The sequence below is a fragment of the Scophthalmus maximus genome, chromosome 9 (assembly GCF_022379125.1).
Source record: "Scophthalmus maximus strain ysfricsl-2021 chromosome 9, ASM2237912v1, whole genome shotgun sequence".
NCBI classification, from domain to species: Eukaryota; Metazoa; Chordata; class Actinopteri; order Pleuronectiformes; family Scophthalmidae; genus Scophthalmus; species Scophthalmus maximus.
This window is the reverse complement of record NC_061523.1, coordinates 18,998,733-19,024,238: the sequence shown is the minus strand read 5'-3', so window position 1 is coordinate 19,024,238 and position 25,506 is coordinate 18,998,733. Positions and strand designations below refer to the sequence as shown.

Genomic DNA, 25,506 nt, shown 5'->3' with positions numbered 1-25,506 from the left:
AACTGCTGTCTTGAAGGAGAAAATGCTGATTATATTCCACTTACTGCTGCTGCTCAGAGTGACGCGTAAGTCAAATCCTTTCTTTAATTTGGAAGATACAGTCTGTTGTAATTATGTCATATTCTTACATAATTTTAACACAGGACATACACAAATCTGCCACTGTTATTAATTACTTCTCTATTTATTTTAATTTCAGGATGCACATCTGATCAGATCTTTGACACACAAACCGCTGGTGTTGGACATGATGTGGATTTGACGTGTAGCCGCCAGCAGTCGGTTTACAGTGTCCAATTATTTTGGATCAGGCTCGTTTCTGGAAACTTTCCTGAAGTTTTAGGAGGAACTCAATCATTTGACAATGCAGTTGTTAATGAGACCTCTCACTTTACAGTCAAGCAAGAGCCTGGGATCTTTCTTCTACGGATTAAAAAAACCGAGCGAAGCGATACTGGAGTTTACTATTGCATAAGAGTAGATCAGCTTGTCATGATATTTTTGAAAGAAACATTTCTCAAAATTAAAGGTAAATTTTATACATTATACAGACATTTCACATTCCTGAACAATGTAATTGCTATGCTATCACCAAACACCATCTATAACAGCCATTCATCTCCCTACATGTCTATATGAAGATGATACCGATTTCCATCATTTATTTGAGTGTTCAGAAATGTAATCATATATGAATAAAGATATAAAACATATATATAGTCAGATATATTAATTTTAACCTATATTCATTAGAATGAGTAAAGCATGTTTAACCTTGTGTTTGTATTTCCCAGGACCAGAACCTGATGTATCTACAGTCATTCAAGTCCCTCCGTCTGATCCAGTCGGTCCAGGAGACCCAGTGACGCTGCAGTGTTCAGTCCTGTCTGACTCTGAGAACAACACGTGTCCAGGATATCACAGTGTGTTCTGGTTCAGATCTGGTTCAGATGAATCTCATCCCAGTTTGATTCATGCTCATGGAAACAGTCGTGATGAATGTGAAAAGAACCCTGAAGATCACTGGCCCCAGAAATGTGTCTACAACTTCTGTAAGAACGTTAGCTCGTCTGATGCTGGGACTCACTACTGTGCTGTGGCCACATGTGGAGAGATTTTATTTGGACGTGGAACAAAAGTGGACAATAAAGGTAACTGAAGAAAATTCTATTTAACTTTTAGAATAACATATTTTTTGCATAATGTAGAATCTGTTTCAAATTTCAAAAGTTTCTTCCTGTTGCATCTTTTCAAATCATATTTAACTCATCTTGTCCTTGTGTTGTTTCAGCACCCAACGTGTGGGATGTACAGAAGACCAATACAGTTCTGTTTCTGTTATGTGCTACATTGGCGATAAGTCTGATTGTTATCGGCTTCCTGATTCATATCATCAAGGAGAAAATGTGTGATTGTTGCAAAGGTGATAAAAGTTTCTTGTGTAATTCTATCAAAAAGCAGTTTTGCAAAAGAGAACACTTAATTTACATTATTTCTTTGTTGACATTAACCTACAACTTTTTTCATCGTTAATCTTTGTTTTTATTTAATAAGCTGTGGTTTCTTTGTCAACAGAGGCTGTGACTGTCCGTGGTAGTCAGCCAAATCAGCAGGTAAGATATATGAAGAAATTAATGGAAAAGTTGATAGCATGTCTTTGGTTTCATATGTTAATATCAAAATGTGCCGTCTCATTACATTTTTCCAATTTTTTCTCAGAGAGATGAGGACTTGTTGGTTTATTCTGCATCAACCATCACTAGGAGGAAAGCTGCTAACGCAGGGAGAGGAAAATCAAGTACTGCAGAGGGAGAAACGGTTTACTCTGAAGTCTGGTTTTATGCGATAAACTAACAGTGCAAACATTTGACTTGATAAATAAAGATGAGATCATTTGTGATTTGCACACTGCTGGGAAGAGTCGGTCCTCCACCTCCCACGACTCACTATGTCACCTTTGAAACGGCGTATTACGAGGTTTGTGGTCCTTTTAAAGACCACAGACACGCCTGTTAGAGCTCAGCAGTGGACCTGTTCAGTCTGTCAAGTGTCTGTTTTTATGGATGGATTTCCTTATTTTCTGTAAAGTAATCGTGCTGATTCTCTGCCATGTCACCCTTACCTTTACAAGCTCATTAACCATGCATTGGAAAAGCCCACTATGCTCTGAGGTGAAACAAAGTATTTGTGACGTATCTCCTGTCACTGGTAGAGGAGCTATTTTGGGAAACGGTCGATCTGCTCTATTTTACCACATACGACATAGTTCGTCGTAGGAATTGGAGGACTGGTTGCTTGGGAATATACTTACACACAGATATTTGACATCTGATGGAGATGTCGAGAATGTTTTATTTGGATAACTTAAAAAAAAAAAAAGTATATTTACACAACTGGGATTATGGAAATTATTTTGGGGCTATATCTGGTACAATAAATTTTTTTGTGCAGCGTCCCTGTTAAATAACAACAAACGAATAAAACCAACTCTCTTGTACTAAACTGTTTTGCGGCGTGATCTGTTATGGTGTAAAACTAGTCCTGGTTGTCCTGCGGATTTCCAAACACTTGCCAGAATTGAAGAAAAGTGGAATGAAAGATGGTCATTTCCATAGCATGACTGGGCAGACATCTGTGTCCATCCCTCCTGTACGCTTTAACGAATGAAGTTGATGTGAAATTAATAATCATAACAACAATACAGTATACTGTAGTGGTATTTCACTGGCCTTTTTTCAAATAAAAGAGAACAGAAGTATGAGCTCAGTTTCCTGAGGCTAAAAGAGAGCGTGAGAGAGAATGAAAAGCCCCTTTGTATTCACACCTTTGTTTGAAACACTTGCCACAGCAACGCTTAAGTTTCCATGAATCTTTTGTTTGTCAGTGTCAACGCCTGTTTATTTGTGTCTGTGTGTCAGATGCAAGCAGCAGTGTGAACACAGAAAAAGCAGAAGGTACAAAGCAGGATTCAAAGTACATGAAAGTTTTCACTGTAATGGCTTTTATGATAAAGTATGTTTTTCTGTAGCTCGGTGTCCATCCTTCCAATATTTAACTACAGGGACTGGACACAGCATTGTGTCGTGGGGTCATCAACTGGCCTGAATGGTAATTTCTCTTTGTTCAAACTGTAGCAACACAACTTAACTGCGACGTCAGTGTCAAACCAACATGTCTTGTTTTGTGGTCGGCACTATGCTGTCCTTGATGACAGCCACAAATCAACATGTCTGGCAAACATTTCTGTACTTTCAGCCCTGTAACCTGTCTTTTCCTCTATTGTCAGTCTGCATACACTTGGCAAGTATCGAAAGTTGTACCAGATATGTCCTCCACCTTACTTTTTCTTTTGATGCCCCAGTTTGTGATGATGTACTGGACTGTGTCTGTTATCTCCATGTGAACATGTGATACTGTTAGAGCGGTGCTCTGCTGATGCCTTTCAGCACACACCTTTAAAAAGAGGTGAAACCAGTGTACTGTAGAAGGTGTATGGTGGGACCACGACCTCCTCCCCACCTCGATATGCTCTTTTATTTCTGCTAAAGTGACTGACATGAAGAGCGGGAGGGTCATCGCACATGATGTCGAGCATCTCAATTAGCTGGCTCACAGGATGTTTTTAAGATGGCACCTCTGTGTCAAATGGCTGCATACATCCGTTTAAAATGCCCTCAAGGGAAGGTCCGGTTTTACTCTGTTTTCTCTATAGAACTTCTCTCTCTCTCTCGTGGTCTCTGCTGGATGTGATCTACACCACGGGGCATGGAGATTAAACATTCCCTCTTAAACACGTCATACGAGCAGGACAGAAAACTTCCCCGACAGTTGTATTTAATCCCTATCCTCTTTTTGTCATCTCATTCTGATGGCAGTGATCGAATGAGAGCGCTGATAATGTGTTTATCTAATCTAACAATGATCCCAAAAAGTGCCGAGGCCACTGAGCTGCAGGACATCCCAGAATTCCCTCTTTTAAGTCTAAAGCTAATTATTTTTATTTCATGTGCATTAAAACAAAAATGAACTGGGAGAGAGTGGAGAAGACAAGCATTTCAAACTACCTTCATTATACGAGACACTTGTCCTACCATCTCCCAGGAATCTCTGTCATCGTTCATCCATCTACAGTCGATCTTCGGCAAAAATGTTGACATGTGACAAAAGCCATCAATCACTTTATCAAATTAGCACCAGTCATCATTTGTAGTGGACACCAGGCTACAACTCCTATAGATATAGCAGTTCAACAGTGAATTCAAATGACATGATAAAGATGTCACAGCACAAAAGCAGTTTTGTGTCACATTGTCCTTCACTCATGAAAAGGTAAGTTTTCATACATGACTTGACTTTACACGTTTAAAGGATGTGTGGGCAGTTCTATTTGTGTGTATCCTAAACATATTGTTTCAGTGAATGCAGGTTCAAATCAAGAGTGTCTGTTTAAGAAACCCACCATGAAACACAAAACATAAGTTGCCGTTGGTGTTGTTTCATGTGATAAGGATGGAAGGGCGGTCGATATTATTTCCACTGTGATTATTAGGGGCCAATCAGATTGCTCTCACGTTGTTCCCACCCACATGATGTGATTACATTAAGGCAACTCATCGACTAATAGGGTCTAAATTAACTGCTGAGCTAAAGTGGATTAACAGTAAAATGCGCATCATATTCCACTTACTGCTGCTGCTCAGAGTGAAGCGTAAGTCAAATCCTTTCTTAAATTTGGAATATACAGTCTGTTGTAATTATGTCATATTCTTACATAATTTTATCACAGGACATATACAAATCCGCCACTGTTATTAATTGCTTCTCTGTTTAATTTTAATTTCAGGATGCACTTTTGATCCGATCTTCGAAACAAAGACTGCTGGTGTTGGACATGATGTGAATTTGACGTGTAACCGCCAGCAGTTGGAGCACAGTGCCATCTTATTTTGGATCAGGCTTGTTTCTGGAAACTTTCCTGAAATCTTAGGGGCAACATTTTCCCATGAGCATCCAGGTGTTAATACGACCTCTCACTTTACAGTCAAGCAAGAGCCTGGGGTCTTTCTTCTGCACATTAAAAAAACTGAGCGAAGCCATACTGGAGTTTACTATTGCATAAGAGTAAATCAGCTTGTCATGACATTTTTGAATGCAACATTTCTGAGAATTAAAGGTAAGTGACAAACAAAATGTTGACATTTCAAATACTTGAAAAATTGCAAATACTATTCTACAGATTTCCATAGTTTCTGAGTGTTTATAAATTAAAATGAACGTATTCAACTTATTATCTTGTCATTAAAATGAGTAAAGCATGTTTAACCTTGTGTTTGTATTTCCCAGGACCAGAACCTGATGTATCTACAGTCATTCAAGTCCCTCCGTCTGATCCAGTCGGTCCAGGAGACCCAGTGACGCTGCAGTGTTCAGTCCTGTCTGACTCTGAGAACAACACGTGTCCAGGATATCACAGTGTGTTCTGGTTCAGATCTGGTTCAGATGAATCTCATGCCAGTTTGATTCATGCTCATGGAAACAGTCGTGATGAATGTGAAAAGAACCCTGAAGATCACTGGCCCCAGAAATGTGTCTACAACTTCTGTAAGAACGTTAGCTCGTCTGATGCTGGGACTCACTACTGTGCTGTGGCCACATGTGGAGAGATTTTATTTGGACGTGGAACAAAAGTGGACAATAAAGGTAACTGAAGAAAATTCTATTTAACTTTTAGAATAACATATTTTTTGCATAATGTAGAATCTGTTTCAAATTTCAAAAGTTTCTTCCTGTTGCATCTTTTCAAATCATATTTAACTCATCTTGTCCTTGTGTTGTTTCAGCATCCAACGTGTGGGATGTACAGAAGACCAATACAGTTCTGTTTCTCTTATGTGCTACATTGGCGATAAGTCTGATTGTTATCGGCTTCCTGATTCATATCATCAAGAAGAAAACCTGTGATTGTTGCAAAGGTGATAAAAGTTTCTTTCTCTCACTTGATTTACATTAATCCTTTGTGTAAATTAACCTACATCAACGTTCATCATAAATCTTTGTTTTTATTGTATTACACAGCTGTGGTTTCTTTTCCAACAGAGGCTGCAACTGTCCGTGGTAATCAGCAAAATCAGAAGGTAAGATATAAGAAGAAAATATTGGAAAAGATGACAGCACGTCTTTGGTTTCATCTGTAAATATCAAGATCTGCTGTATTTTTCCATTTTCCTCAGAGAGATGAGGACTCGTTGGTTTATTCTGCGCCAACTTTCACCACGAGGAAAGCTGGTAAAGCGCTGAGAGGAAAATCAAAAACTACAGAGGAACAACCAGTATATTCTGATGTCAGGGTTTATGCGAGTAATTAACAATTCAAAAACTGGATTTGCTAAATGAAGATGATACTTATTCACATAACTCCGGTATCTGATCTTGGTAAGAATATTTTATATGGAAATCCTTCAAAATATTTTTATATTTTGTCCAGAGATGTTTAAGTTTAAATGCGTTTGGTGACATCCTACAGTATTTTCTTCAAACAGGTTTATCATCTTCAACTCAAACAGGCTTTTTGAAAAAAAACTTGACCGAGTACGAAAGTTGTGAAACAAATAGTCTCATTTGTCTTATATGCAGTTTAAAGGCTCTCTGTTTTCACCAATGTGTTAAATAATGATTGTGCAGAATAAAGTTTAAGTTTAACTGCTTTTATAATAGAATCATTTTTATTTCATGTTAAATTTGTTGACCATGATTTGTTTACTTAAAAATAACTACAGCCGTAATCATTACAGAGGGGCATCTAGCATAATAAATTGAGAATAAATACTGAAATAAACAATTTTGTTTAATGTTTCCAAAATAGTCATAACCAATACAATATTTCTAAAGGCTCAAAAAGAAAATTGTCATTTGAATTTGACACATTTTAGAATGTAATTACACAAACTTTAAGTCTATTTGTGCGGTAGACATTATATTTTCATTGCCATCAGGAACTACAGAACAGAGTTCATTTGTTATGATTCAGAAGAACCCGCATAACAAAACCGATTGGAAACTGTATTCTTTCTTTTTTTCATATTGCATGTGACCACAACTGACGTATCGCTGGTGGCCTCAACCCAGGGATTATGGAAATTAGTTTTGGGCTATATCTGGTATGATGAATGTTTTTGTGCATCACCCCTGTTAAATAACTATAAAAAAACAAATATGATAAGCTTCCTAACATTTAACTGTTGTTGCGGCAGGATCTGTTAGTGTGTATAACTATTGTTGGCTGTCCTGCAGATTTCCAAACACTTTTGAATTACTGAAATCCACACAACATACAAAACAGGAGTTTAGGTTTCTAACCTTGACTACTACACAGGAACCTACTTTGTGCATGTGGCCGATTCAGGACTGCTTCCTGTCCTACTGTTCTGGCAGTAAGGAGTCAAAAGTTATGTGTGCACACACCCTGACATGAACTTAGATGAGAACCTTTGTTGAGACTTGGAGAAAGAAGCACAGGTCCTGCTCTCCTCTGAAAAGATGCAGCATGAAAATTAGACATTGTTAAGGTTGATGAGACCTGTCGTTTTTTCTTTCAATGACCTTGAGGGCGGCAACAGACCAACGTGTCTGACAATCATCGCTGTAGTTTAAACCCAGTAACTTGTCTTGTGATGTTGTACTGGACTGCGTGTCTGGTTCCATGTGAACATGTGTCTGTGATGCTGTAAAAGTGGCGCTGCTGCCTTTTAGCAGCGACCTGAGAAGAAGTGAAACAAGTATAGGAGGTGGCTGTTGTGACCACAACCTCCTCCCCTGCTCGATATGCTCTGTACTTTGTGCTCAAGCGACTGACATGAAGAGCGGGAGCGTCATCACAGATGCACTCAAGGGACGGTCCTGTTTTTACTCAGTTGTAACAACATTTTGTCAGATTGTACATTTAGATTTGGGGACACAAAAATCAATCAAAGGCTGTTGCTATCATTAGTGCCTCTCTAATGAATTATGATTGATCTTAATGAAAGACTTGTGCAACACATGACACAGTCAAGTTACAAGCAATGACACATGACAATGACACGTGATGACATCACAGGCTAACAAGTTGATATGAAGTAATAGTTTACCTGCAAATGCGTCGGTCCAAAACTGGCAACGCTACGACAAGTTTAGCCAATAACCTAAAAAAGTAACAGTTGTGCCGTCTTGCATCTGCTAAATGTTCTATCATGACTGATGTCAGTGTGACCACGTGGTTGTTTAGTTGGGTTCATCCAGATGAAGATGATTTCTAAAATTAGGTCATATTTATCGTTCTCTGACCCAAAAGAAAGTTGTTCATGCTTTTATCTATGCTCGTCTTTATTACTACAATGCACTTTACTTGGGTATCGGTCAGGGCTCCCTCCACCATCTCCCTGGTAGATTTCTAATGGATTTTAAATTTCTAACACTCACTTTTAAAGGCCTCTAACGGCTCAGACCTGAAATTCATTTCAGATTATTGAGCTGTTATGTGCCCTCTCGACCGATGAGGTCTGTAGATGGAGCCCTGCAGGTGACTCCCAGGTCGCAGTTTGTGACAAAGGGAGATCGCGCCTTTGACAGAAGAGCCCCCACACTTTGAAGCTGTCTGTCTACTGAACTCAGACACACCACGTTACTACCTTCTTTTGAATCTCTTCATAAAACCTTTCTCTTTGTGAAAGGTTTTCTCCTTTTAGTCAACTGCCTTGTCTGTTTTCTTTTTACTTTTTTGCTTTTATTTCGTCTTGCTAAGCACTTTGTAACATTGTTAAGAAATGTGCTAAATTCTTTTTCATATTATTATTATTATTATTATTATGAATCATGTTGACATGTGACAGGGACAATACCCATGAATCACTAAAACAAATTAGTACCTGTCTTCTATTTTAGTGGAAACCAGGCTACAACTGCTATAAATATAGTGGTTCAATCCATAGTGGTGTATCCTCATCAATGAGTGGCGGCTTTAAAGTCTTTATGTTTTTATATTGTTTGAAATAAAAAGAAAATGTTGTGAAGACGACGGCTTTGTGTTACTGCAGTTTACATTGAATCTTTTTTTAGTTTACTCTAAGTGCCAGTAAGAAACCCACCATGAAACATAAAACATAAGCTGCTGTTGGTGTTGTTTGTTTCATGTGTTATGGATGGAAGGGCGGTCGATGTTATTTCCACTGGTAATTAGAGGCCAATCAGATTGCTCTCACATTGTTCCCACCCACTTTATATGATAACATTAGGGCAACACATTTTATTATAGGGTCTAAATTAACTGCTGTCTTCAACGGGAAAATGCTGATTATATTCCACTTACTGCTGCTGCTCAGAGTGAAGCGTAAGTCAAATCCTTTCTTTAATTTGGAATATACAGTCTGTTTTAATTATGTCATATTCTTACATAATTTTCTATTTAATTTTAATTTCAGGATGCACATTTGATCAGATCTTTGAGACACGAACCGCTGGTGTTGGAGACGATGTGGATTTGACGTGTAGCCGCCCGAAGTTGGAGTACCAAGCCCAATTATTTTGGATCAGGCTCGTTTCTGGAAACTTTCCTGAAGTTTTAGGAGGAACACCTACATTTGACTATGCAGATGTTATTGAGACCCCTCACTTTACAGTCAAGCAAGAGCCTGGGATCTTTCTTCTACGGATCAAAAAAACTGAGCGAAGCGATACTGGAGTTTACTATTGCATAAGACTAGAACAGCTTGTCATGACATTTTTGAAAGGAACATTTCTTAGGATTAAAGGTAAATGACAAACAAAATGCCGACAGTTTCTGAGTGTTTGTAAATCGAAATGAATGTATTCAACTTATTGTCTTTTCATTAGAATGAGTAAAGCATGTTTAACCTTGTGTTTGTATTTCCCAGGACCAGAACCTGATGTATCTACAGTCATTCAAGTCCCTCCGTCTGATCCAGTCGGTCCAGGAGACCCAGTGACGCTGCAGTGTTCAGTCCTGTCTGACTCTGAGAACAACACGTGTCCAGGATATCACAGTGTGTTCTGGTTCAGATCTGGTTCAGATGAATCTCATCCCAGTTTGATTCATGCTCATGGAAACAGTCGTGATGAATGTGAAAAGAACCCTGAAGATCACTGGCCCCAGAAATGTGTCTACAACTTCTGTAAGAACGTTAGCTCGTCTGATGCTGGGACTCACTACTGTGCTGTGGCCACATGTGGAGAGATTTTATTTGGACGTGGAACAAAAGTGGACAATAAAGGTAACTGAAGAAAATTCTATTTAACTTTTAGAATAACATATTTTTTGCATAATGTAGAATCGGTTTCAAATTTCAAAAGTTTCTTCCTGTTGAAAATTTTCAAATCATATTTAACTCATCTTGTCCTTGTGTTGTTTCAGCACCCAACGTGTGGGATGTACAGAAGACCAATACAGTTCTGTTTCTGTTATGTGCTACATTGGCGATAAGTCTGATTGTTATCGGCTTCCTGATTCATATCATCAAGGAGAAAATGTGTGATTGTTGCAAAGGTGATAAAAGTTTCTTGTGTAATTCTATCAAAAAGCAGTTTTGCAAAAGAGAACACTTAATTTACATTATTTCTTTGTTGACATTAACCTACAACTTTTTTCATCGTTAATCTTTGTTTTTATTTAATAAGCTGTGGTTTCTTTGCCAACAGAGGCTGTGACTGTCCGTGGTAGTCAGCCAAATCAGCAGGTAAGATATATGAAGAAATTAATGGAAAAGTTGATAGCATGTCTTTGGTTTCATATGTTAATATCAAAATGTGCCGTCTCATTACATTTTTCCAATTTGTCTCAGAGAGATGAGGACTTGTTGGTTTATTCTGCATCAACCATCACTAGGAGGAAAGCTGCTAACGCAGGGAGAGGAAAATCAAGTACTGCAGAGGGAGAAACGGTTTACTCTGAAGTCTGGTTTTATGCGATAAACTAACAGTGCAAACATTTGACTTGATAAATAAAGATGATATCATTTGTGATTTGCACACTGCTGGGAAGAGTCGGTCCTCCACCTCCCACGACTCACTATGTCACCTTTGAAACGGCGTATTACGAGGTTTGTGGTCCTTTTAAAGACCACAGACACGCCTGTTAGAGCTCAGCAGTGGACCTGTTCAGTCTGTCAAGTGTCTGTTTTTATGGATGGATTTCCTTATTGTCTGTAAAGTAATCGTGCTGATTCTCTGCCATGTCACCCTTACCTTTACAAGCTCATTAACCATGCATTGGAAAAGCCCACTATGCTCTGAGGTGAAACAAAGTATTTGTGACGTATCTCCTGTCACTGGTAGAGGAGCTATTTTGGGAAACGGTCGATCTGGTCTATTTTACCACATACGACATAGTTCGTCGTAGGAATTGGAGGACTGTTTTTTTGGGAATATACTTACAATCAGATATTTGACATCTGATGGAGATGTCAAGAATGTTTTATTTGGATAACTTTTTTTTTTTTTAAAGTATATTTACACAACTGGGATTATGGAAATTATTTTGGGGCTATATCTGGTACAATAAATGTTTTGTGCAGCGTCCCTGTTAAATAACAACAAACGAATAAAACCAACTCTCTTGTACTAAACTGTTTTGCGGCGTGATCTGTTATGGTGTAAAACTAGTCCTGGTTGTCCTGCGGATTTCCAAACACTTGCCAGAATTGAAGAAAAGTGGAATGAAAGATGGTCATTTCCATAGCATGACTGGGCAGACATCTGTGTCCATCCCTCCTGTACGCTTTAACGAATGATGTTTATGTGAAATTAATAATCATAACAACAATACAGTATACTGTAGTGGTATTTCACTGGCCTTTTTTCAAATAAAAGAGAACAGAAGTATGAGCTCAGTTTCCTGAGGCTAAAAGAGAGCGTGAGAGAGAATGAAAAGCCCCTTTGTATTCACACCTTTGTTTGAAACACTTGCCACAGCAATGCTTAAGTTTCCATGAATCTTTTGTTTGTCAGTGTCAACGCCTGTTTATTTGTGTCTGTGTGTCAGATGCAAGCAGCAGTGTGAACACAGAAAAAGCAGAAGGTACAAAGCAGGATTCAAAGTACATGAAAGTTTTCACTGTAATGGCTTTTATGATAAAGTATGTTTTTCTGTAGCTCGGTGTCCATCCTTCCAATATTTAACTACAGGGACTGGACACAGCATTGTGTCATGGGGTCATCAACTGGCCTGAATGGTAATTTCTCTTTGTTCAAACTGTAGCAACACAACTTAACTGCGACGTCAGTGTCAAACCAACATGTCTTGTTTTGTGGTCGGCACTATGCTGTCCTTGATGACAGCCACAAATCAACATGTCTGGCAAACATTTCTGTACTTTCAGTCCTGTAACCTGTCTTTTCCTCTATTGTCAGTCTGCATACACTTGGCAAGTATCGAAAGTTGTACCAGATATGTCCTCCACCTTACTTTTTCTTTTGATGCCCCAGTTTGTGATGATGTACTGGACTGTGTCTGTTATCTCCATGTGAACATGTGATACTGTTAGAGCGGTGCTCTGCTGATGCCTTTCAGCACACACCTTTAAAAAGAGGTGAAACCAGTGTACTGTAGAAGGTGTATGGTGGGACCACGACCTCCTCCCCACCTCGATATGCTCTTTTATTTCTGCTAAAGTGACTGACATGAAGAGCGGGAGGGTCATCGCACATGATGTCGAGCATCTCAATTAGCTGGCTCACAGGATGTTTTTAAGATGGCACCTCTGTGTCAAATGGCTGCATACATCCGTTTTAAATGCCCTCAAGGGAAGGTCCGGTTTTACTCTGTTTTCTCTATAGAACTTCTCTCTCTCTCTCGGTCTCTGCTGGATGTGATCTACACCATGGGGCATTTTAACCTAGCGACATGTGCTTCAGGTCCCATAAGGCGACCTTGCTGGAGATTAAACATTCCCTCTTAAACACGTCATACGAGCAGGACAGAAAACTTCCCCGACAGTTGTATTTAATCCCTATCCTCTTTTTGTCATCTCATTCTGATGGCAGTGATCGAATGAGAGCGCTGATAATGTGTTTATCTAATCTAACTCTGATCCCAAAAAGTGCCGAGGCCACTGAGCTGCAGGACATCCCAGAATTCCCTCTTTTAAGTCTAAAGCTAATCATTTTTATTTCATGTGCATTAAAACAAAAATGAACTGGGAGAGAGTGGAGAAGACAAGCATTTCAAACTACCTTCATTATACGAGACACTTGTCCTACCATCTCCCAGGAATCTCTGTCATCGTTCGTCCATCTACAGTCGATCTTCGGCAAAAATGTTGACGTGACAAAAGCCATCATTCACTTTATCAAATTAGCACCAGTCATCATTTGAGGTGGACACCAGGCTACAACTCCTATAAATATAGCAGTTTAACAGTGAATTCAAATGACATGATAAAGATGTCACAGCACAAAAGCAGTTTTGTGTCACATTGTCCTTCGCTTATGAAAAGGGAAGTTTTCATACATGACTTGACTTTACACGTTAAAAGGATGTGTGGGCAGTTCTATTTGTGTGTATCCTAAACATATTGTTTCAGTGAATGCAGGTTCAAATCAAGAGTGTCTGTTTAAGAAACCCACCATGAAACACAAAACATAAGTTGCCGTTGGTGTTGTTTCATGTGTTAAGGATGGAAGGGCGGTCGATTCCACTGTGATTATTAGGGGCCAATCAGATTGCTCTCACGTTGTTCCCACCCACTTCATATGATTACAGTAGGGCAACACATTTAATTATAGGGTCTAAATTAACTGCTGTCTTCAACGGGAAAATGCTGATTATATTCCACTTACTGCTGCTGCTCAGAGTGAAGCGTAAGTCAAATCCTTTCTTTAATTTGGAAGATACAGTCTGTTGTAATTATGTCATATTCTTACATAATTTTATCACAGGACATACACAAATCTGCCACTGTTATTAATTACTAATCTATTTATTTTAATTTCAGGATGCACATCTGATCGGATCTTTGAGACACGAACCGCTGGTGTTGGACATGATGTGGATTTGACATGTAGCCGACAGGAGTCGGTTTACAGTGCCAACTTATTTTGGATCAGGCTCGTTTCTGGAAACTTTCCTGAAGTTTTAGGAGTAACACCTACATTTAACTATACAGATGTTAGTGAGACCCCTCACTTTACAGTCAAGCAAGAGCCTGGGATCTTTCTTCTACGGATCAAAAAAACTGAGCGAAGCCATACTGGAGTTTACTATTGCATAAGAGTAGAACAGCTCGTCATGATATTTTTGAAAGGAACATTTCTTAGGATTAAAGGTAAATGACAAACAAAATGCCGACAGTTTATAAATTGAAATGAATGTATTCAACTTATTCTCTTTTCATTAGAATGAGTAAAGCATGTTTAACCTTGTGTTTGTATTTCCCAGGACCAGAACCTGATGTATCTACAGTCATTCAAGTCCCTCCGTCTGATCCAGTCGGTCCAGGAGACCCAGTGACGCTGCAGTGTTCAGTCCTGTCTGACTCTGAGAACAACACGTGTCCAGGATATCACCGTGTGTTCTGGTTCAGATCTGGTTCAGATGAATCTCATCCCAGATTGATTCATGCTCATGGAAACAGTCGTGATGAATGTGAAAAGAACCCTGAAGATCACTGGCCCCAGAAATGTGTCTACAACATCTGTAAGAACGTTAGCTCGTCTGATGCTGGGACTCACTACTGTGCTGTGGCCACATGTGGAGAGATTTTATTTGGAAGTGGAACAAAAGTGGACAATAAAGGTAACTGAAGAAAATTCTATTTAACTTTTAGAATAACATATTTTTTGCATAATGTAGAATCTGTTTCAAATTTCAAAAGTTTCTTCCTGTTGCATCTTTTCAAATCATATTTAACTCATCTTGTCCTTGTGTTGTTTCAGCATCCAACGTGTGGGATGTACAGAAGACCAATACAGTTCTGTTTCTCTTATGTGCTACATTGGCGATAAGTCTGATTGTTATCGGCTTCTTGATTTATATCATCAAGAAGAAAACGTGTGATTGTTGCAAAGGTGATAAAAGTTTCTTTCTCTCACTTGATTTACATTAATCCTTTGTGTAAATTAACCTACATCAACGTTCATCTTAAATCTTTGTTTTGATTTTATTACACAGCTGTGGTTTCTTTTCCAACAGAGGCTGCAACTGTCCGTGGTAATCAGCAAAATCAGCAGGTAAGATATAAGAAGAAAATATTGGAAAAGATGACAGCACGTCTTTGGTTTCATATGTAAATATCAAGATCTGCTGTCTCCTAAAATTTTTCCATTTTCCTCAGAGAGATGAGGACTCGTTGGTTTATTCTGCGCCAACTTTCACCACGAGGAAAGCTGGTAAAGCGCTGAGAGGAAAATCAAAAACTACAGAGGAACAACCAGTATATTCTGATGTCAGGGTTCATGCGAGTAATTAACAATTCAAAAACTGGATTTGCTAAATGAAGATGATACTTATTCACATAACTCCGGTATCTGATCTTGGTAAGAATATTTTATGTGGAAATCCTTCAAAATATTTTTATATTTTGTCCAGAGATGTTTAAGTTTAAATGCTTTTGGTGACATCCTACAGTATTTTCTTCAAACAGGTTTATCATCTTCAACTCAAACAGGCTTTTTGAAAAAAAACTTGACCGAGTACGAAAGTTGTGAAACAAATAGTCTCATTTGTCTTATATGCAGTTTAAAGGCTCTCTGTTTTCACCAATGTGTTAAATAATGATTGTGCAGAATAAAGTTTAAGTTTAACTGCTTTTATAATAGAATCATTTTTATTTCATGTTAAATTTGTTGACCATGATTTGTTTTTCACTTTGAAAATAACTACGGCTGTAATCATTACAGAGGGGCATCTAGCAAAATCTAGTAAATACACAAACTTTAAAATCTATTGGCGGTAGACATTATATTTTCATTGCCATCAGGAACTACAGAACAGAGTTCATTTGTTATGATTCAGAAGAACCCGCATAACAAAACCGATTGGAAACTGTATTCTTTCTTTTTTTCATATTGCATGTGACCACAACTGACGTATCGCTGGTGGCCTCAACCCAGGGATTATGGGAATTAGTTTTGGGCTATATCTGGTATGATGAATGTTTTTGTGCATCACCCCTGTTAAATAACTATAAAAAAACAAATATAATAAGCTTCCTAACATTTAACTGTTGTTGCGGCAGGATCTGTTAGTGTGTATAACTATTGTTGGCTGTCCTGCAGATTTCCAAACACTTTTGAATTACTGAAATCCACACAACATACAAAACAGGAGTTTAGGTTTCTAACCTTGACTACTACACAGGAACCTACTTTGTGCATGTGGCCGATTCAGGACTGCTTCCTGTCCTACTGTTCTGGCAGTAAGGAGTCAAAAGTTATGTGTGCACACACCCTGACATGAACTTAGATGAGAACCTTTGTTGAGACTTGGAGAAAGAAGCACAGGTCCTGCTCTCCTCTGAAAAGATGCAGCATGAAAATTAGACATTGTTAAGGTTGATGAGACCTGTTGTTTTTTCTTTCAATGACCTTGAGGGCGGCAACAGACCAACGTGTCTGACAATCATCGCTGTAGTTTAAACCCAGTAACTTGTCTTGTGATGTTGTACTGGACTGCGTGTCTGGTTCCATGTGAACATGTGTCTGTGATGCTGTAAAAGTGGCGCTGCTGCCTTTTAGCAGCGACCTGAGAAGAAGTGAAACAAGTATAGGAGGTGGCTGTTGTGACCACAACCTCCTCCCCTGCTCGATATGCTCTGTACTTTGTGCTCAAGCGACTGACATGAAGAGCGGGAGCGTCATCACAGATGCACTCAAGGGACGGTCCTGTTTTTACTCAGTTGTAACAACATTTTTTGGGATTGTACATTTAGATTTGGGGACACAAAAATCAATCAAAGGCTGTTGCTATCATTAGTGCCTCTCTAATGAATTATGATTGATCTTAATGAAAGACTTGTGCATCACATGACACAGTCAAGTTACAAGCAATGACACATGACAATGACACGTGATGACATCACAGGCTAACAAGTTGCTATGAAGTAATAGTTTACCCGCAAATGCATCCGTCCAAAACTGGCAACGCTACGACAAGTTTAGCCAATAACCTAAAAAACTAACAGTTGTTCCGTCTTGCATCTGCTAAATGTTCTATCATGACTGATGTCAGTGTGACCACGTGGTTGTTTAGTTGGGTTCATCCAGATGAAGATGATTTCTAAAATTAGGTCATATTTATCGTTCTCTGACCTAAAAAAAGTTGTTCATGCTTTTATCTATGCTCGTCTTTATTACTACAATGCACTTTACTTGGGTATCGGTCAGGGCTACCTCCACCATCTCCCTGGTAGTTTTCTAATGGATTTTAAATTTCTAACACTCACTTTTAAAGGCCTCTAACGGCTCAGACCTGAAATTCATTTCAGATTATTGAGCTGTTATGTGCCCTCTCGACCGATGAGGTCTGCAGATGGAGCCCTGCAGGTGACTCCCAGGTCGCAGGTTGTGACAAAGGGAGATCACGCCTTTGACAGAAGAGCCCCCACACTTTGAAGCTGTCTGTCTACTGAACTCAGACACACCACGTTACTACCTTCTTTTGAATCTCTTCACAAAACCTTTCTCTTTGTGAAAGGTTTTCTCCTTTTAGTCAACTGCCTTGTCTGTTTTCTTTTTACTTTTTTGCTTTTATTTCCTCTTGCTAAGCACTTTGTAACATTGTTAAGAAATGTGCTAAATTCTTTTTTATATTATTATTATTATTATTATTATTATGAATCATGTTGACATGTGACAGGGACAATACCCATGAATCACTAAAACAAATTAGTACCTGTCTTCTATTTTAGTGGAAACCAGGCTACAACTGCTATAAATATAGTGGTTCAATCCATAGTGGTGTATCCTCATCAATGAGTGGCGGCTTTAAAGTCTTTATGTTTTTATATTGTTTGAAATAAAAAGAAAAGGTTGTGAAGACGACGGCTTTGTGTTACTGCAGTTTACATTGAATCTGTTTTTAGTTTACTCTAAGTGCCAGTAAGAAACCCACCATGAAACATAAAACATAAGCTGCTGTTGGTGTTGTTTGTTTCATGTGTTATGGATGGAAGGGCGGTCGATGTTATTTCCACTGGTAATTAGAGGCCAATCAGATTGCTCTCACATTGTTCCCACCCACTTTATATGATTACATTAGAGCAACACATTTTATTATAGGGTCTAAATTAACTGCTGTCTTCAACGGGAAAATGCTGATTATATTCCACTTACTGCTGCTGCTCAGAGTGAAGCGTAAGTCAAATCCTTTCTTTAATTTGGAAGATACAGTCTATTTTAATTATGTCATATTCTAACATAATTTTAACACAGGACATACACAAATCTGCCACTGTTATTAATTGCTGCTCTATTTAATTTTAATTTCAGGATGCACATCTGATCGGATCTTTGAGACACGAACCGCTGGTGTTGGACATGATGTGGATTTGACGTGTAGCCGCCAGAAGTTGGAGTACAGTGTCAAATTATTTTGGATCAGGCTCGTTTCTGGAAACTTTCCTGAAGTTTTAGGAGTAACTCATTCATTTGACTATGCAGGTGTTAGTGAGACCCCTCATTTTACAGTCAAGCAAGAGCCTGAAATCTTTCTTCTGCGGATTAAAAAAACCGAGCGAAGCGATACTGGAGTTTACTATTGCATAAGAGTAGATCAGCTCGTCATGATATTTTTGAAAGGAACATTTCTTAGGATTAAAGGTAAATGACAAACAAAATGCCGACAGTTTCTGAGTGTTTGTAAATTGAAATGAATGTATTCAACTTATTATCTTGTCATTAAAATGAGTAAAGCATGTTTAACCTTGTGTTTGTATTTCCCAGGACCAGAACCTGATGTATCTACAGTCATTCAAGTCCCTCCGTCTGATCCAGTCGGTCCAGGAGACCCAGTGACGCTGCAGTGTTCAGTCCTGTCTGACTCTGAGAACAACACGTGTCCAGGATATCACCGTGTGTTCTGGTTCAGAGCTGGTTCAGATGAATCTCATCCCAGTTTGATTCATGCTCATGGAAACAGTCGTGATGAATGTGAAAAGAACCCTGAAGATCACTGGCCCCAGAAATGTGTCTACAACATCTGTAAGAACGTTAGCTCGTCTGATGCTGGGACTCACTACTGTGCTGTGGCCACATGTGGAGAGATTTTATTTGGACTTGGAACAAAAGTGGACAATAAAGGTAACTGAAGAAAATTCTATTTAACTTTTAGAATAACATATTTTTTGCATAATGTAGAATCTGTTTCAAATTTCAAAGGTTTCTTCCTGTTGCATCTTTTCAAATCATATTTAACTCATCTTGTCCTTGTGTTGTTTCAGCACCCAATGTGTGGGATGTACAGAAGACCAATACAGTTCTGTTTCTCTTATGTGCTACATTGGCAATAAGTCTGATTGTTATCGGCTTCCTGATTCATATCATCAAGAAGAAAACGTGTGATTGTTGCAAAGGTGATAAAAGTTTCTCTCTCTCACTTGATTTACATTAATCCTTTGTGTAAATTAATCTACATCAACGTTCATCATAAATCTTTGTTTTTATTTTATTACACAGCTGTGGTTTCTTTTCCAACAGAGGCTGCAACTGTCCGTGGTAATCAGCAAAATCAGAAGGTAAGGTATAAGAAAAAAATATTGGAAAAGATGACAGCACGTCTTTGGTTTCATATGTAAATATCAAAAATCTGCTGTCTCCTAATATTTTTCCATTTTCCCCAGAGAGATGAGGACTCGTTGGTTTATTCTGCGCCAACTTTCACCACGAGGAAAGCTGGTAAAGCGCGGAGAGGAAAATCAGAAACTACAGAGAAACAACCAGTATATTCTGATGTCAGGGTTTATGCGAGAAATTAAAAATTCAAAAACTGGATTTGCTAAATGAAGATGATACTTATTCACATAACTCCGGTATCTGATCTTGGTAAGAATATTTTATGTGGAAATCCTTCAAAATATTTTTATATTTTATCCAGAGATGTTTAAGTTTAAATGCTTTTGGTGACATCCTACAGTATTTTCTTCAAACAGGTTTATCATCTTCTACTCAAACAGGCTTTTTGAAAAAAAACTTGACCGAGTACGAAAGTTGTGAAACAAATAGTCTCATTTGTCTTATATGCAGTTTAAAGGCTCTCTGTTTTCACCAATGTGTTAAATAATGATTGTGCAGAATAAAAGTTTAAGTTTAACTGCTTTTATAATAGAATCATTTTTATTTCATGTTAAATTTGTTGACCATGATTTGTTTTTTATTTTGAAAATAACTACGGCTGTAATCATTACAGAGGGGCATCTAGCAAAATCTAGTAAATACACAACCTTTAAAATCTATTGGCGGTAGACATTATATTTTCATTGCCTTCAGGAACTACAGAACAGAGTTCATTTGTTATGATTCAGAAGAACCCGCATAACAAAACCGATTGGAAACTGTATTCTTTCTTTTTTTCATATTGCATGTGACCACAACTGACATATCGCTGGTGGCCTCAACCCAGGGATTATGGAAATTAGTTTTGGGCTATATCTGGTATGATTAATGTTTTTGTGCATCACCCCTGTTAAATAACTATAAAAAAACAAATATAATAGGCTTCCTAACATTTAACTGTTGTTGCGGCAGGATCTGTTAGTGTGTATAACTATTGTTGGCTGTCCTGCAGATTTCCAAACACTTTTGAATTACTGAAATCCACACAACATACAAAACAGGAGTTTAGGTTTCTAACCTTGACTACTACACAGGAACCTACTTTGTGCATGTGGCCGATTCAGGACTGCTTCCTGTCCTACTGTTCTGGCAGTAAGGAGTCAAAAGTTATGTGTGCACACACCCTGACATGAACTTAGATGAGAACCTTTGTTGAGACTTGGAGAAAGAAGCACAGGTCCTGCTCTCATCTGAAAAGATGCAGCATGAAAATTAGACATTGTTAAGGTTGATGAGACCTGTCGTTTTTTCTTTCAATGACCTTGAGGGCGGCAACAGACCAACGTGTCTGACAATCATCGCTGTAGTTTAAACCCAGTAACTTGTCTTGTGATGTTGTACTGGACTGCGTGTCTGGTTCCATGTGAACATGTGTCTGTGATGCTGTAAAAGTGGCGCTGCTGCCTTTTAGCAGCGACCTGAGAAGAAGTGAAACAAGTATAGGAGGTGGCTGTTGTGACCACAACCTCCTCCCCTGCTCGATATGCTCTGTACTTTGTGCTCAAGCGACTGACATGAAGAGCGGGAGCGTCATCACAGATGCACTCAAGGGACGGTCCTGTTTTTACTCAGTTGTAACAACATTTTGTCAGATTGTACATATAGATTTGGGGACACAAAAATCAATCAAAAGCTGTCGCTATCATTAGTGCCTCTCTAATGAATTATGATTGATCTTAATGAAAGACTTGTGCAACACATGACACAGTCAAGTTACAAGCAATGACACATGACAGTGACACGTGATGACATCACAGGCTAACAAGTTGATATGAAGTAATAGTTTACCTGCAAATGCGTCGGTCCAAAACTGGACACGCTACGACAAGTTTAGCCAATAACCTAAAAAAGTAACAGTTGTGCCGTCTTGCATCTGCTAAATGTTCTATCATGACTGATGTCAGTGTGACCACGTGGTTGTTTAGTTGGGTTCATCCAGATGAAGATGATTTCTAAAATTAAGTCATATTTATCGTTCTCTGACCCAAAAGAAAGTTGTTCATGCTTTTATCTCTGCTCGTCTTTATTACTACAATGCACTTTACTTGGGTATCGGTCAGGGCTCCCTCCACCATCTCCCTGGTAGTTTTCTAATGGATTTTAAATTTCTAACACTCACTTTTAAAGGCCTCTAACGGCTCAGACCTGAAATTCATTTCAGATTATTGAGCTGTTATGTGCCCTCTCGACCGATGCGGTCTGTAGATGGAGCCCTGCAGGTGACTCCCAGGTCGCAGTTTGTGACAAAGGGAGATCGCGCCTTTGACAGAAGAGCCCCCACACTTTGAAGCTGTCTGTCTACTGAACTCAGACACACCACGTTACTACCTTCTTTTGAATCTCTTCATAAAACCTTTCTCTTTGTGAAAGGTTTTCTCCTTTTAGTCAACTGCCTTGTCTGTTTTCTTTTTACTTTTTTGCTTTTATTTCCTCTTGCTAAGCACTTTGTAACATTGTTAAGAAATGTGCTAAATTCTTTTTTATATTATTATTATTATTATTATTATTATGAATCATGTTGACATGTGACAGGGACAATACCCATGAATCACTAAAACAAATTAGTACCTGTCTTCTATTTTAGTGGAAACCAGGCTACAACTAATATAAATATAGTGGTTCAATCCATAGTGGTGTATCCTCATCAATGAGTGGCGGCTTTAAAGTCTTTATATTTTTATATTGTTTGAAATAAAAAGAAAATGTTGTGAAGACGACGGCTTTGTGTTACTGCAGTTTACATTGAATCTTTTTTTAGTTTACTCTAAGTGCCAGTAAGAAACCCACCATGAAACATAAAACATAAGCTGCTGTTGGTGTTGTTGTTTCATGTGTTATGGATGGAAGGGCGGTCGATGTTATTTCCACTGGTAATTAGAGGCCAATCAGATTGCTCTCACATTGTTCCCACCCACTTCATATGATTACATTAGGGCAACACATTTAATTATAGGGTCTAAATTAACTGCTGTCTTGAAGGGGAAAATGCTGATTATATTCCACTTACTGCTGCTGCTCAGAGTGACGCGTAAGTCAAATCCTTTCTTTAATTTGGAAGATACAGTCTGTTTTAATTATGTCATATTCTTACATAATTTTAGCAAAGGACATACACAAATCTGCCACTGTTATTAATTACTTTATTTATTTTAATTTCAGGATGCACATTTGATCAGATCTTTGAGACACGAACCGCTGGTGTTGGACATGATGTGGATTTGACGTGTAGCCGCCATGAGACGGTTTACGCTGCCAACTTATTTTGGATCAGGCTCGTTTCTGGAAACTTTCCTGAAGTTTTAGGAGTAACACCTACATTTAACTATACAGATGTTATTGAGACCCCTCACTTTACAGTCAAGCAAGAGCCTGGGATCTTTCTTCTACGGATCAAAAAAACTGAGCGAAGCGATACTGGAGTTTACTATTGCATAAGAGTAGAACAGCTTGTCATGATATTTTTGAAAGGAACATTTCTTAGGATTAAAGGTAAATGACAAACAAAATGCCGACAGTTTCTGAGTGTTTGTAAATTGAAATGAATGTATTCAACTTATTGTCTTTTCATTAGAATGAGTAAAGCATGTTTAGTTTTGTGTTTGTATTTCCCAGGACCAGAACCTAATGTATCTACAGTCATTCAAGTCCCTCCGTCTGATCCAGTCGGTCCAGGAGACCCAGTGACGCTGCAGTGTTCAGTCCTGTCTGACTCTGAGAACAACACGTGTCCAGGATATCACAGTGTGTTCTGGTTCAGATCTGGTTCAGATGAATCTCATCCCAGTTTGATTCATGCTCATGGAAACAGTCGTGATGAATGTGAAAAGAACCCTGAAGATCACTGGCCCCAGAAATGTGTCTACAACTTCTGTAAGAACGTTAGCTCGTCTGATGCTGGGACTCACTACTGTGCTGTGGCCACATGTGGAGAGATTTTATTTGGACGTGGAACAAAAGTGGACAATAAAGGTAACTGAAGAAAATTCTATTTAACTTTTAGAATAACATATTTTTTGCATAATGTAGAATCTGTTTCAAATTTCAAAAGTTTCTTCCTGTTGCATCTTTTCAAATCATATTTAACTCATCTTGTCCTTGTGTTGTTTCAGCACCCAACGTGTGGGATGTACAGAAGACCAATACAGTTCTGTCATGTGCTACATTCACTATAAGTCTGATTGTTATCGGCTTCCTGATTCATATCATCAAGGAGAAAATGTGTGATTGTTGCAAAGGTGATAAAAGTTTCTTGTGTAATTCTATCAAAAAGCAGTTTTGCAAAAGAGAACACTTAATTTACATTATTTCTTTGTTGACATTAACCTACAACTTTTTTCATCGTTAATCTTTGTTTTTATTTAATAAGCTGTGGTTTCTTTGTCAACAGAGGCTGTGACTGTCCGTGGTAGTCAGCCAAATCAGCAGGTAAGATATATGAAGAAATTAATGGAAAAGTTGATAGCATGTCTTTGGTTTCATATGTTAATATCAAAATGTGCCGTCTCATTACATTTTTCCAATTTTTTCTCAGAGAGATGAGGACTTGTTGGTTTATTCTGCATCAACCATCACTAGGAGGAAAGCTGCTAACGCAGGGAGAGGAAAATCAAGTACTGCAGAGGGAGAAACGGTTTACTCTGAAGTCTGGTTTTATGCGATAAACTAACAGTGCAAACATTTGACTTGATAAATAAAGATGAGATCATTTGTGATTTGCACTCTGCTGGGAAGAGTCGGTCCTCCACCTCCCACGACTCACTATGTCACCTTTGAAACGGCGTATTACGAGGTTTGTGGTCCTTTTAAAGACCACAGACACGCCTGTTAGAGCTCAGCAGTGGACCTGTTCAGTCTGTCAAGTGTCTGTTTTTATGGATGGATTTCCTTATTGTCTGTAAAGTAATCGTGCTGATTCTCTGCCATGTCACCCTTACCTTTACAAGCTCATTAACCATGCATTGGAAAAGCCCACTATGCTCTGAGGTGAAACAAAGTATTTGTGACGTATCTCCTGTCACTGGTAGAGGAGCTATTTTGGGAAACGGTCGATCTGCTCTATTTTACTACATACGACATAGTTCGTCGTAGGAATTGGAGGACTGTTTTTTTGGGAATATACTTACAATCAGATATTTGACATCTGATGGAGATGTCAAGAATGTTTTATTTGGATAACTTTTTTTTTTTTTAAAGTATATTTACACAACTGGGATTATGGAAATTATTTTGGGGCTATATCTGGTACAATAAATGTTTTGTGCAGCGTCCCTGTTAAATAACAACAAACGAATAAAACCAACTCTCTTGTACTAAACTGTTTTGCGGCGTGATCTGTTATGGTGTAAAACTAGTCCTGGTTGTCCTGCGGATTTCCAAACACTTGCCAGAATTGAAGAAAAGTGGAATGAAAGATGGTCATTTCCATAGCATGACTGGGCAGACATCTGTGTCCATCCCTCCTGTACGCTTTAACGAATGATGTTTATGTGAAATTAATAATCATAACAACAATACAGTATACTGTAGTGGTATTTCACTGGCCTTTTTTCAAATAAAAGAGAACAGAAGTATGAGCTCAGTTTCCTGAGGCTAAAAGAGAGCGTGAGAGAGAATGAAAAGCCCCTTTGTATTCACACCTTTGTTTGAAACACTTGCCACAGCAACGCTTAAGTTTCCATGAATCTTTTGTTT

The 25,506-nt window shown here is 38.5% G+C and overlaps 5 protein-coding genes across 11 annotated transcripts; all 5 read left to right on the top strand.

Moving 5' to 3' along the window:
• The first annotated feature begins 5 nt into the window (after positions 1–5).
• LOC124850509 lies at positions 6–2,306 on the top strand. Its single transcript, XM_047334346.1, has 6 exons — positions 6–65; positions 200–529; positions 795–1,151; positions 1,292–1,423; positions 1,576–1,613; positions 1,720–2,306. The coding sequence occupies exons 1-6, from the start codon at positions 23–25 to the stop codon at positions 1,852–1,854; spliced, it is 1,035 nt and encodes a 344-aa protein (XP_047190302.1). The 5' UTR covers positions 6–22; the 3' UTR covers positions 1,855–2,306.
• Positions 2,307–4,598: 2,292 nt separating this feature from the next.
• Positions 4,599–6,704, top strand: LOC124850507. 2 transcript variants are annotated; one of them, XM_047334344.1, is made up of 6 exons: positions 4,599–4,708; positions 4,844–5,173; positions 5,344–5,700; positions 5,841–5,972; positions 6,097–6,134; positions 6,231–6,704. In XM_047334344.1, exons 1-6 carry the CDS (start codon positions 4,666–4,668, stop codon positions 6,363–6,365), a joined length of 1,035 nt encoding a protein of 344 aa, XP_047190300.1. In that variant the 5' UTR covers positions 4,599–4,665; the 3' UTR covers positions 6,366–6,704. The 2 variants fall into 2 exon arrangements, with proteins under 2 accessions (XP_047190300.1, XP_047190299.1); XM_047334343.1 differs by having other exon boundaries at positions 6,076–6,134.
• Positions 6,705–9,284: 2,580 nt separating this feature from the next.
• LOC124850508 lies at positions 9,285–11,479 on the top strand. The gene is made up of 6 exons (XM_047334345.1): positions 9,285–9,364; positions 9,456–9,785; positions 9,909–10,265; positions 10,406–10,537; positions 10,690–10,727; positions 10,833–11,479. Exons 1-6 carry the CDS (start codon positions 9,322–9,324, stop codon positions 10,965–10,967), a joined length of 1,035 nt encoding a protein of 344 aa, XP_047190301.1. The 5' UTR covers positions 9,285–9,321; the 3' UTR covers positions 10,968–11,479.
• A 2,247-nt stretch (positions 11,480–13,726) lies between these two features.
• Positions 13,727–15,794, top strand: LOC118319764. Of its 2 annotated transcripts, none has more exons than XM_047334337.1 (6): positions 13,727–13,848; positions 13,983–14,312; positions 14,426–14,782; positions 14,923–15,054; positions 15,179–15,216; positions 15,321–15,794. In XM_047334337.1, the coding sequence occupies exons 1-6, from the start codon at positions 13,806–13,808 to the stop codon at positions 15,453–15,455; spliced, it is 1,035 nt and encodes a 344-aa protein (XP_047190293.1). In that variant the 5' UTR covers positions 13,727–13,805; the 3' UTR covers positions 15,456–15,794. The 2 variants fall into 2 exon arrangements, with proteins under 2 accessions (XP_047190293.1, XP_047190292.1); XM_047334336.1 differs by having other exon boundaries at positions 15,158–15,216.
• Positions 15,795–15,930: 136 nt separating this feature from the next.
• On the top strand, positions 15,931–24,993 carry LOC124850506. 5 transcript variants are annotated; one of them, XM_047334339.1, is made up of 7 exons: positions 15,931–17,392; positions 17,508–18,339; positions 18,475–18,804; positions 18,928–19,284; positions 19,425–19,556; positions 19,660–19,718; positions 19,824–20,293. In XM_047334339.1, the coding sequence occupies exons 2-7, from the start codon at positions 18,297–18,299 to the stop codon at positions 19,956–19,958; spliced, it is 1,056 nt and encodes a 351-aa protein (XP_047190295.1). In that variant the 5' UTR covers positions 15,931–17,392; positions 17,508–18,296; the 3' UTR covers positions 19,959–20,293. The 5 variants fall into 5 exon arrangements, with proteins under 5 accessions (XP_047190295.1, XP_047190296.1, XP_047190294.1 ...); XM_047334340.1 differs by having other exon boundaries at positions 15,931–18,339; positions 19,681–19,718; XM_047334338.1 differs by having other exon boundaries at positions 15,931–18,339.
• The last annotated feature ends 513 nt before the right edge of the window (positions 24,994–25,506 follow it).

Excerpts from the sequence above, each read along its gene's own strand:
- LOC124850509 (XM_047334346.1), top strand. The coding sequence starts at position 23 with ATGCTGATTATATTCCACTTACTGCTGCTGCTCAGAGTGACGC. Across the intron at positions 1,152-1,291 it reads AACAAAAGTGGACAATAAAG|CACCCAACGTGTGGGATGTA; the intron begins GTAACTGAAGAA and ends GTGTTGTTTCAG. Across the intron at positions 1,424-1,575 it reads AATGTGTGATTGTTGCAAAG|AGGCTGTGACTGTCCGTGGT; the intron begins GTGATAAAAGTT and ends CTTTGTCAACAG.
- LOC124850507 (XM_047334343.1), top strand. The coding sequence starts at position 4,666 with ATGCGCATCATATTCCACTTACTGCTGCTGCTCAGAGTGAAGC. Across the intron at positions 5,174-5,343 it reads AACATTTCTGAGAATTAAAG|GACCAGAACCTGATGTATCT; the intron begins GTAAGTGACAAA and ends TGTATTTCCCAG. Across the intron at positions 5,701-5,840 it reads AACAAAAGTGGACAATAAAG|CATCCAACGTGTGGGATGTA; the intron begins GTAACTGAAGAA and ends GTGTTGTTTCAG.
- LOC124850508 (XM_047334345.1), top strand. The coding sequence starts at position 9,322 with ATGCTGATTATATTCCACTTACTGCTGCTGCTCAGAGTGAAGC. Across the intron at positions 9,365-9,455 it reads GCTGCTGCTCAGAGTGAAGC|GATGCACATTTGATCAGATC; the intron begins GTAAGTCAAATC and ends TTTTAATTTCAG. Across the intron at positions 10,538-10,689 it reads AATGTGTGATTGTTGCAAAG|AGGCTGTGACTGTCCGTGGT; the intron begins GTGATAAAAGTT and ends CTTTGCCAACAG.
- LOC118319764 (XM_047334336.1), top strand. The coding sequence starts at position 13,806 with ATGCTGATTATATTCCACTTACTGCTGCTGCTCAGAGTGAAGC. Across the intron at positions 13,849-13,982 it reads GCTGCTGCTCAGAGTGAAGC|GATGCACATCTGATCGGATC; the intron begins GTAAGTCAAATC and ends TTTTAATTTCAG. Across the intron at positions 15,217-15,320 it reads GTAATCAGCAAAATCAGCAG|AGAGATGAGGACTCGTTGGT; the intron begins GTAAGATATAAG and ends CATTTTCCTCAG.
- LOC124850506 (XM_047334339.1), top strand. The coding sequence starts at position 18,297 with ATGCTGATTATATTCCACTTACTGCTGCTGCTCAGAGTGAAGC. Across the intron at positions 18,805-18,927 it reads AACATTTCTTAGGATTAAAG|GACCAGAACCTGATGTATCT; the intron begins GTAAATGACAAA and ends TGTATTTCCCAG. Across the intron at positions 19,557-19,659 it reads AACGTGTGATTGTTGCAAAG|CTGTGGTTTCTTTTCCAACA; the intron begins GTGATAAAAGTT and ends TTTATTACACAG.